Source organism: Saccoglossus kowalevskii, chromosome 3, assembly GCF_978046115.1.
Source record: "Saccoglossus kowalevskii chromosome 3, keSacKowa6.1, whole genome shotgun sequence".
Taxonomy (NCBI): Eukaryota; Metazoa; Hemichordata; class Enteropneusta; family Harrimaniidae; genus Saccoglossus; species Saccoglossus kowalevskii.
Genome location: NC_140643.1, coordinates 3,413,877 through 3,426,206, shown reverse-complemented (window position 1 = coordinate 3,426,206; position 12,330 = coordinate 3,413,877). Strand labels below are relative to the sequence as shown.

Here is a 12,330-nt window from a genome sequence, read left to right as displayed (position 1 = left end):
GGCATCATCTTATGGTATGACTGATTGTCTGGTGTTAGTGTCTGGCATCATCTTATGGTATGACTGATTGTCTGGTGTAAGTGTCTGGCATCATCTTATGGTATGACTGATTGTCTGGTGTTAGTGTCTGGCATCATCTTATGGTATGACTGATTGTCTGGTGTTAGTGTCTGGCATCATCTTATGGTATGACTGATTGTCTGGTGTTAGTGTCTGGCATCATCTTATGGTATAGTAGTGTCAGCCAATCATAGTAGTGTCGGCCATTCATACTGCTTAATCATTATTCTTACCTTCTCATTTTAATGACATTGTTTTCCCAGATTGTCAGCATCAGTTGTTTTGTTGGTGGGTTGTCTGACTGGTATCGTCTTACAGTATCATATTGACAGATTTAACAGTGCCCTCACACTGCTGTCACTATCTATTTTATTGGTACTTCTGTCATGCACTGTAATGATTGCAAAATCTTGTGTCACAGTTTTTAAACTGAAACACTTAAATCAATCAAATCTCAATATATTACGCACATTCTTAGAAGATAGTGAAAAATATTCAACCAATATGAAGAAGTCTCTCAGATTGATCCAAGAGTTTGAAGTCATAGCAAGAGGATTTCTTCTGTAAGTATATTGGTCATATCATTTGTTATCAGCACTAAGTTATAATAATATTAATCATGACATAGATACCAAGTTATAATGATATCAATCAAGGCATAGGTACCAAGTTATAATGATATCAATCATGGCATTGGTACCACGTTATAACAATATCAATCATGGCATTGGTACCAAGTTATAATGATATTAATCATGGCATTGGTACCAAGTTATAATAATATCAATCATGGCATTGGTACCAAGTTATAATGATATTAATCATGGCATAGGTACCAAGTTATAATGATATCAATCATGGCATAGGTACCACGTTATAACAATATCAATCATGGCATTGGTACCAAGTTATAATGATATCAATCATGACATAGGTACCAAGTTATAATGATATCAATCATGGCATAGGTACCACGTTATAACAATATCAATCATGGCATTGGTACCAAGTTATAATGATATCAATCATGACATAGGTACCAAGTTATAATGATATCAATCATGACATAGGTACCAAGTTATAATGATATCAATCATGGCATAGGTACCACGTTATAACAATATCAATCATGGCATTGGTACCAAGTTATAATGATATCAATCATGACATAGGTACCAAGTTATAATGATATCAATCATGACATAGGTACTATGTTATAATGATATTAATCATGACATAGGTACCAAGTTATAATGATATTATTCATGGCATAGGTACCAAGTTATAATGATATTAATCATGACATAGGTACCAAGTTATAATGATATTAATCATGACATAAGTACCAGTTATAATGATATTATTCATGGCATAGGTACCAAGTTATAATGATATCAATCATGGCATAGGCACCAAGTTATAATGATATCAATCATGACATAGGTACCAAGTTATAATGATATCATCATGACATAGGCACCAAGTTATAATGATATTATTCATGGCATAGGTACCATGTTATAATGATATCAATCATGACATAGGTACCAAGTTATAATGATATCAATCATGACATAGGTACCAAGTTATAATGATATTATTCATGGCATAGGCACCAAGTTATAATGATACTAATCATGGCATAGGTACCAAGTTATAATGATATTAATCATGACATAGGTACCATGTTATAATGATATCAATCATGACATAGGTACTAAGTTATAATGATATCAATCATGACATAGGTACCAAGTTATAATGATATCAATCATGGCATAGGTACCAAGTTATAATGATATCAATCATGGCATAGGTACCAAGTTATAATGATATTAATCATGGCATAGGTACCAAGTTATAATGATATTAATCATGACATAGGTACTAAGTTATAATGATATCAATCATGACATAGGTACTAAGTTATAATGATATCAATCATGACATAGGTACTAAGTTATAATGATATCAATCATGGCATAGGTACCAAGTTATAATGATATTAATCATGACATAGGTACCATGTTATAATGATATCAATCATGACATAGATACCAAGTTATAATGATATCAATCATGACATAGGTACTAAGTTATAATGATATCAATCATGGCATAGGTACCAAGTTATAATGATATCAATCATGACATAGGTACCAAGTTATAATGATATCAATCATGACATAGGTACCAAGTTATAATGATATTATTCATGGTATAGGTACCAAGTTATAATGATATCAATCATGGCATAGGTACCAAGTTATAATGATATCAATCATGACATAGGTACCAAGTTATAATGATATTAATCATGACATAGGTACCAAGTTATAATGATATTAATCATGACATAGGTACCAAGTTATAATGATATTATTCATGGTATAGGTACCAAGTTATAATGATATCAATCATGGCATAGGTACCAAGTTATGATATCAATCATGACATAGGTACCAAGTTATAATGATATTATTCATGGTATAGGTACCAAGTTATAATGATATCAATCATGGCATAGGTACCAAGTTATAATGATATTAATCATGGCATAGGTACCAAGTTATAATGATATCAATCATGACATAGGTACCAAGTTATAATGATATTATTCATGACATAGGTACCAAGTTATAATGATATTATTCATGACATAGGTACCAAGTTATAATGATATTATTCATGGTATAGGTACCAAGTTATAATGATATCAATCATGGCATAGGTACTAAGTTATAATGATATCAATCATGACATAGGTACCAAGTTATAATGATATTAATCATGACATAGGTACCAAGTTATAATGATATTAATCATGACATAGGTACCAAGTTATAATGATATTATTCATGGTATAGGTACCAAGTTATAATGATATCAATCATGGCATAGGTACCAAGTTATGATATCAATCATGACATAGGTACCAAGTTATAATGATATTATTCATGGTATAGGTACCAAGTTATAATGATATCAATCATGGCATAGGTACCAAGTTATAATGATATTAATCATGGCATAGGTACCAAGTTATAATGATATCAATCATGACATAGGTACCAAGTTATAATGATATTATTCATGACATAGGTACCAAGTTATAATGATATTATTCATGACATAGGTACCAAGTTATAATGATATTATTCATGACATAGGTACCAAGTTATAATGATATTATTCATGACATAAGTACCAAGTTATAATGATATTATTCATGGCATAGGTACCAAGTTATAATGATATTATTCATGGTATAGGTACCAAGTTATAATGATATCAATCATGACATAGGTACCAAGTTATAATGATATTAATCATGACATAGGTACCAAGTTATAATGATATCAATCATGACATAGGCACCAAGTTATAATGATATCAATCATGACATAGGTACCAAGTTATAATGATATCAATCATGACATAGGTACCAAGTTATAATGATATCAATCATGACATAGGCACCAAGTTATAATGATATCAATCATGGCATAGGTACCAAGTTATAATGGTATTATTCATGGCATAGGTACTAAGTTATAATGATATTAATCATGACACAGGTACCAAGTTATAATGATATTAATCATGACATAAGTACCAAGTTATAATGATATTAATCATGACATAAGTACCAAGTTATAATGATATTAATCATGACATAAGTACCAAGTTATAATGATATTAATCGTGACACAAGTACCAAGTTATAATGATATCAATCATGACATCGGTACCAAGTTATAATGATATCAATCATGGCATAGGTACCAAGTTATAATGATATCAATCATGGCATAGGTACCAAGTTATAATGATATTAATCATGGCATAGGTACCAAGTTATAATGATATTAATCATGACATAGGTACTAAGTTATAATGATATTAATCATGACATAGGTACATGTACTAAGTTATAATGATATTAATCATGACATAGGTACCAAGTTATAATGATATCAATCATGACATAGGTACTAAGTTATAATGATATTAATCATGACACAGGTACCAAGTTATAATGATATTAATCATGACATAAGTACCAAGTTATAATGATATTAATCATGACATAAGTACCAAGTTATAATGATATCAATCATGGCATAGGTACCAAGTTATAATGATATTAATCATGGCATAGGTACCAAGTTATAATGATATTAATCATGGCATAGGTACCATGTTATAATAATATCAGTCATGGCATTGGTACAAAGTTATGATATCAAGCATAATCAAGCATCTGCTTATGAATCCATATCTCTGACTAGTTTATGTTCCAACTATATTACTATAAACAAAGCTATATAAGAAGTTTGATAACTGTGCCATGCATGGCTTGTGTTTTTCTGATCCGATTCAAAATGACTGACTAGTGATCATTTTGTTTTAATGAATGCGGCTCTAGAGCCATATCTCTGACATGCTTTGATTGGTGTTAAAATTTATGTACTCATCATACTTCATGTTATAGATATACAGATGCATTGGTTTGACGATCTGATTCAAAATGGCTGACCGATGGCCATTTTGTTTTAATTGATGTTGTTCTTTGCAATATCTCTCAATATAGAGAAGTACTCATACTATATTACCATATACAAAACTATATAACTTAAATTTAATAACTAACTGGGACTGTGTCATGCAAGGCTTGTTCTTTATTTTAAGACTCCTTGTCTGCAAATATCAGCTAAGAATTGCTTGGTTCTACAAGTGTCTAAGAGACGGGATGGTCAGCTTGTTATGTCTACCATTGTATGACAGTGACAATAAGTCTTCTTTGTGAAATATCTTTAATGTGTCATCTCAATTAACTGTATTCTCATTTCACATAGGGCTACTCCTCAAACACCCATTGGTCGATTGGAGCAGAGTCTCTTTCACAGATCTCAACGCCAGTGTCCTGTGCTTAGAAAACTGCTTTTCTGCAGTGCCAGAGATATGATACTTTCCCTAAGGCAGCAAACTTATCTTCTACTGGAGACATTCCCACTAAATACAGAGATTGATAATGTTGGTAACTACGTTTCTACAATACCATTAGAAGAATTGGGTCTGTGTTTCCTCTCTTATCAGGTTAGTTATCTTGTGAGCCACCACAGTTACTTTTCTGTTTCTTCAAAGTAATAACTGCTTAGTTAATAATTTTGTCAATGAATAAATTTTAGATTAAATAGATTATATACAGCCTTTGTGATTGTTGGGATGTATGGTTTTTAAGACATTAGTTGTATTGTAGACATATTTGCACCTGCAAAGAATGTCAATAACACACATAAAAATTGATCGTTGACAGTGTGGAAATGAAAGATTTTTAATCAGTCCCCGTTCAAACGCAGTCTGAAAATGATGACTTGTGTTTGAGCTTTATTTGTCCTCAAACAACTAACCACAAAATACCTGAGCAACAAAAAGACTTTGTTTGCTTGTTTCATTGACTTCCAGAAAGCCTTTGATTCCATCTGGCATCTAGGTCTCTTCTGGAAACTTATCCAAAGTGGTATTACAGGTAAATTCTACAACATCATAAAATCCATTTATCTGAACTCAACAGGATGTGTTAAACTTAAACAGTGTGTAACAGACAGCTTCACAATTAATAGAGGAATTAGACAAGGGGATGGACTCAGCCCACTCCTTTTCAATATCTATGTAAATGACATTAAAACATCATTAGACTTGGCTCATAATGACCCACCAAGTCTCCTAAACACAAGTCTCCCATGTCTGCTATATGCAGACGACCTTGTAGTATTATCCCAATCACATACTGGCTTACAAAATGCCATAAATTCTCTTGAAACTTACTGTCAGAAATGGAAACTCAATATTAATATCTCTAAGTCAAAAATCATCATGTTTAGTAGGTCAAAAAAATCACAGGACAAACTAAAATTCTATGTTGATGGAAAGGAACTTGAAAATACAAAAACCTACACATACCTCGGCATTAAACTACACAAATCAGGTAAATTCATCGGAGCACAAGAAGACCTCAGAGCTAGAGCAATGAAGGCATGTTTCAAAATGAAACAAATGCTATTCTCAGAAAAACTAACTCCAATCAAAACATACTTAAAAATGTTCGATGCAATTGTAAAACCAATTATGCTTTACTGCAGTGAAATTTGGACGAGCGAGAACATCAATAAATCGCATCTAATGGCAAATCTGTCAACACCAATGGAAAAAGTACAAATACATTTCTGCAAATACCTTCTAAAAGTAAATAGCAAAGCAAGTAATTTGGCAAGCCTACTAGAGTTGGGAAGATATCCTCTCCTAGCATCAAGCTTAAAATATATGATCAAATATTGGATCAAAATTAATAATTCTAACCCAAATTCGCTAGTACATGAAGCTTACAATCTTGGGATACATCTTGATAAAAAAGGAAAAGACAACTGGGTAACAGACATAAAACAAATTTTAGAAAATTTAAATATGGGAAATATTTGGGAAAACCATAAATCTCTTGATGAAAAACAAATCACTGAAACAGTAACGCGCAAACTAGAACAATCCTTTGAAATACATAGTACAGAAACATTACACAATGACAATAAAGGTAAAAACCATAAAAACAAGTTACGAACCTATAGGAAAATTAAAACAGAATTTGCATATGAAAAATATCTCACCACAATCAAAAATCCAAATCATAGAGCAGCTATGACAAAACTCAGAATAAGTGCTCATACCCTTCAAATCGAAAGGGGCAGATACAATAACATTTTAGCGGAGGACCGAATTTGCCCAGTTTGTGACAAACAGGAAATTGAAAACGAAAAACATTTTCTTCTCAATTGTGATTTATACAAGAAGGAACGAGAAATCATGATCAAGAATATTAAATACAATATAAGCAACTTGGGGACGGATGACGAAAAACTTACAAATATACTAAAAATTAAAAATGACAAAACAATCATTGAACTAGGAAAATTCATCCACACTTGTTTCAAATTACGACAAGAAAAAATCTTAAAATGCCAGTTGCCTCAACCAACCGCCAAATAATTTAATTTTATTTTTTATTTTCTATTGTCTTTGAATGTCTTGTGTTATTTTTTATCTTTTTTGTATTACTTTATTGTATTTTCAACTAAGATCCCACTCCGGGATACGGTTTCAATAAAGATTATTATTATTATGTGTGTGTATGCATCACATGTATCATAATTTTTCTGATCTTATTCAAACTGCTTCAAATTTTATGTATTTCCTAAATCACAGAGGCTATATAATGCAGTTACTTGTTCAGAATGGTGTGGTATCTCAGGATGGAAATATACTACACAAAATGTATACAGTTGTCAATCAGTGGGCATGAACAACATTCAAAAATCTAACAATCTAATAGGCTACACAGTTGTTAAATAGACAATCAGATACTTACAGTAGGATAAATGGGAGGAAAGGGTGAATATATTTAATGTGAATTGCTGTAGAATTTCATGCAGTATATGATCATCCTCAGTTTGTAGATCCAAAAATTCTGCTTGCAATTTTGTAATTTGATGACACACTAAGATGGAGGCAATATCAATTGTAATGGTTCAATACTGTCTTGTTGTGTGCATTTACCAGTTAGATTTGTTGTAATTTGATGACACACTAAGATGGAGGCAATATCAATTGTAATGGTTCAATACTGTCATGTTGTGTGCATTTACCAGTTAGATTTGTTGTAATTTGATGACACACTAAGATGGAGGCAATATCAATTGTAATGGTTCAATACTGTCATGTTGTGTGCATTTACCAGTTAGATTTGTTGTAATTTGATGACACACTAAGATGGAGGCAATATCAATTGTAATGGTTCAATACTGTCTTGTTGTGTGCATTTACCAGTTAGATTTGTTGTAATTTGATGACACACTAAGATGGAGGCAATATCAATTGTAATGGTTCAATACTGTCTTGTTGTGTGCATTTACCAGTTAGATTTGTTGTAATTTGATGACACACTAAGATGGAGGCAATATCAATTGTAATGGTTCAATACTGTCATGTTGTGTGCATTTACCAGTTAGATTTGTTGTAATTTGATGACACACTAAGATGGAGGCAATATCAATTGTAATGGTTCAATACTGTCTTGTTGTGTGCATTTACCAGTTAGATTTGTTGTAATTTGATGACACACTAAGATGGAGGCAATATCAATTGTAATGGTTCAATACTGACATGTTGTGTGCATTTACCAGTTAAATTTGTTGTAAATTTACATGTATGTAAATGTGTCGAAATGGGCGTAGAACGAGTGGCAAGTGCTAGTAGCACTAATCCGAAAAAGTACTAGTGCTAAAATGGTACTAGATCTAGTGCTAAAATGTGCACAGTGCGAGTGGCATTGTTATCGCATTGTCAACGACGTTGAATAATAGGAGGGGCATCAACAACCACTTTCATATGCAAACTACAAACAGTATAAAACATCTGTGGGAAGTCTTATTTTTGGACGTAATATTCTTTATAATACCAGCAGTCCAGCAGTCAGACAAGACCAATACTTTCAAGAGTAGAACACAAGTTGTTTATTCGTGAACATAACATAGAAGAGCCCTGAAACAATTACAATGGATGCTTATATACCCTCGTGGGGATTCTGAATTCGAGCGGGGAAACTTAGATACAAATCTACAATACTGTGATTGGTCAATACAAATATTGTGGTGTTGCCTCTCACGTTCGCTCATAGCACAGTGTTCAAAGTCGTATCCCGTTTTGTTACATTCAAGCTTAGGCGATATAAACGATGTATATAGCAGTATAATAATATAACACGATACACAGTATCAGTAATAATAGTAAACAATAATTCTATCCATATCTATTTCCGACAACATCGGCAATATGCGCGAGATGTCCATAATAATACTTTCTTTATATAATACCGAATTCTGCCGTAAATTCGGCCATCCGAAAAATCGCCCTTGGGATTTCACAGGTGATGGGTTATTTGGGGTTCAAAATTTTAAAAAATAATTATCAAATATTTTGGGGGGAAATGTTCATTGTATCTAACTACACAGACTTTCTACGCCGTCAGTTGGGCCACCCAAGACGAAAGAAACTATTGCAGAATTAACAATAATTAATAATCCTTGCTGAATTAAAAAGTAGACCACCTGGAATGTCATTACAGTGTCGCCCAGTGTCATTTTTCAAATACATTTGTTTTTATTTTATTGGTAACAAAAGTATATTTTAAACGAACACAACTGCATTGCGTAGCAGCAAGCGATCACAGATGATCAATCCGAACATGCTACGTTTCACAAACATTGAATATTACTCAGTAGTGATTATAATAATGCACAAAAAATATATTCGTTGATTCAAATAAAATTCAACTTAGTTTCATCGTAAGCAAATGATTCCGATCGCATATAAACGCTCGATGCGGTAGGGTATCCGCCATGTTTCTCTTGCGTGAGTTGAGCTAATAGGTCAAATCGCTAATTAACCAATCAAAATGCTGGATGATGCCAACGCGTTCAAATCACCATAGCTCATTTAAATATGTTAATGTTATTGAACGCAACGCGAAAAAGATTTGCCGATGTTGTAGTACGCTTTTTTGGCTTGAATTTTGATGGGAAAATGGCGTGATTTTTTTTAAATAAAAAAATAGTTGTTTTCAAAGATGAACTTAGCATAAGAAGAAAAATTTAACATTGTTTACAGTGATAACAGCTCTTTGTCCAAACGGAGCTTACACTAGTCAAAATAAACACGCTCTTGAATAAAAACTTAAATACTAATAGACCATGGAGCTAAAATGATCTTATTTTAGCTCCATGAATAGACTGATTTAGGCGTCAGGAACGATTGAAATGTCCGATAAATTACGACAAAATGTTTTAAAAAATAAATTTAAAAACTGCCGAAAAATCGCCCTGGACGATGTCTTGGTCCCATTTTTTTAAAGCGACCATACACTGTTTTTTTTTTTTGGTTTTTTTTATGTTAATAACAATTTTTTTTTTTATTCTGAAATACAGAAAAAAAAATACAGAGCAGATGACAAAATCCCCTCTGGGAAAAAAAAAAAGTACATGACAAACGCTGTCTGGTATACGGTGGTGAGACAAAAACAAAAATAAGATTAATTTACTTGTATTAAGCCAACCTATTATTTAAGAGCTCCCATTTACGATAGTGATATTGTTCCTTTCCTTTATATAGGGCTATTTCCAACTCTATTTTTCTATTTTCACGGACTAGTGATTTAAACGCAATTGCAGAAGGGATTGTAGCATTTCTTCTACAGCTATAAATATACTTTTTGAACAGTAAAATAAAATGGTTCAAAATTAGATTGTCATCATTTAAAATACCTAAAATTATATTTACTTTATTACACTCTATTTGTTGAATAATACTACACCCTGCCTGCAATGCATTCCATAATTTTTGAACATGGTGACAGTCAACTAAAAGATGTTCAATTGTTTCATTATACAATTGGCAGAGTGAACACAAAGGAGAATTTACAAGGCTCCATTCAAATAATTTTGCATTAACAGGTAGGTATCTATGTAAAATTTGAAACTGAAAAGCTCTCATGGCTGAAGCTATAGTTGGGTTTGTTTAGCTGTGAAGGGTTAAAATACGTATTTCACAACCGGAAATTCAACAGACGAACTTGTTACTTAGCAACTGTAACAAGAACAAGATTTCGAGAGTCTACAACAAAAAATCTTAAGGGCTTCTAAAAATATTATTGCAGAGAAAGTGCCTAGACATATATAATATGGTCACGATAAAAAATCAAAAAATCGGCGAGGTTACATCATATTCCGTTAGTTCCTCCGTGATACAAGGTAACAACAGGATTGCGTGAATATGTACATGCCCATTCACAGGTCGCAGTACACACAACATCAACCGAGCTTTACAGGGACCCGGGACTTAGACTAGGAGTATACTAATTTTTTATTTAGTTCACATATGGCATCATAATTTCATTTTCGAAGATCTATTTTCATTAAGTGTGGCGCCGACCAGAAATAAAACGGCAGATCAGCGATTTAAAAAAAAAATCAACGCTGAATTCCACCATTTACATAAAGTTTCCATTCGCCAAAGTTGAAAACACAAACTTCCTCACAATACCATTTCATACAGTATATCTATTCACAATTTGTAAAAATTTCGAAGTTCGACCTGCAGTTTCACTGTTTCAGCTAGTTTCCCGGCCGATCGCGTTGTTCCAACGGTCTATTACGACAAGCGTGGACAATGACATTCTCAATTTTCCCACTGTAGCACATTTCCAATGAATGAAAGATACAACAATTTTACGTAAATATTAATTTATTTTCAGAGAATTACGGGATATCTTGACGTCGTTGACAACGCGATATCAATGCCACTCGCACTATGTACATTTTAGCACTAGACCTAGTGCCGTTTTAGCACTAGATCTAGTGCCGTTTTAGCACTAGATCTAATGCCATTTTAGCACTAGATCTAGTAGTTTTTCGGATTAGTGCTACTAGCACTAACCACTCGCACTATGTCCATTTCGACACATTTACATACCTCAAATTTATCACAAATATTTATATATAGTTGTTAAGTGTGTGTTTTTTATTCCAGGAAAGTCAAAATGTAGAAGAAGAATTGAAAGCATTAACAGATAACTACTCTATAGGTGCCTTAAAGGTACATTAATCTTTCATTTGTGGTCAATTCTACACACAGAAGTTTTTGAACTATCTTTGATTTTCTATTGTACTCTCTATTAACCATTTAGTGTTAATTTTTACCATTAAAGGCTATTCACTCATGAGGGCACTATTTACCATTAAATGTACTAAATACCATTATGGGCATTATTTACTATTGAAGGTGTTATACAGTATTTGAGGGGTCTATATTTCTTGAAGGGCACTATTTACAACTGAGAGTACTATTTACCATTAAAAGCTATTTACTATTTGAGGGCATTATTTACTATTAAGAGCATTATTTACTATTGAGGTTATTATTTACCATTGAAGGCAGTATTTTCATTACCATATGTGACTGACTAATTTGCATATATCCCAATTATGTTACAGGCAGTATCACAACTTTTTAATGATCAGATGTCAGAGTTCATTCGGAGACTAGCACTGTGTTTTTGTTCTGATTGTTACAGTGACAATACACAGTGGACAGGTAAAATGGTTACCACATATTTCTCAATTGTTTCACATTTTTAAAGTATTGATATCTCCAAAAAAAACT

General features: G+C 32.5%; 1 protein-coding gene across 1 annotated transcript in view; it reads left to right on the top strand.

Moving 5' to 3' along the window:
- The window catches only part of LOC102801326 (vezatin-like), a 57,502-nt gene that overhangs the window by 30,707 nt on the left and 14,465 nt on the right, over nt 1-12,330 (top strand). Inside the window, exons 5-8 of the mRNA XM_085496694.1 lie at nt 324-623; nt 4,920-5,160; nt 11,698-11,763; nt 12,162-12,261. Of these exons, the coding sequence (XP_085352820.1) occupies nt 324-623; nt 4,920-5,160; nt 11,698-11,763; nt 12,162-12,261 (707 nt within the window). The remainder of the gene's footprint in view (nt 1-323; nt 624-4,919; nt 5,161-11,697; nt 11,764-12,161; nt 12,262-12,330) is intronic.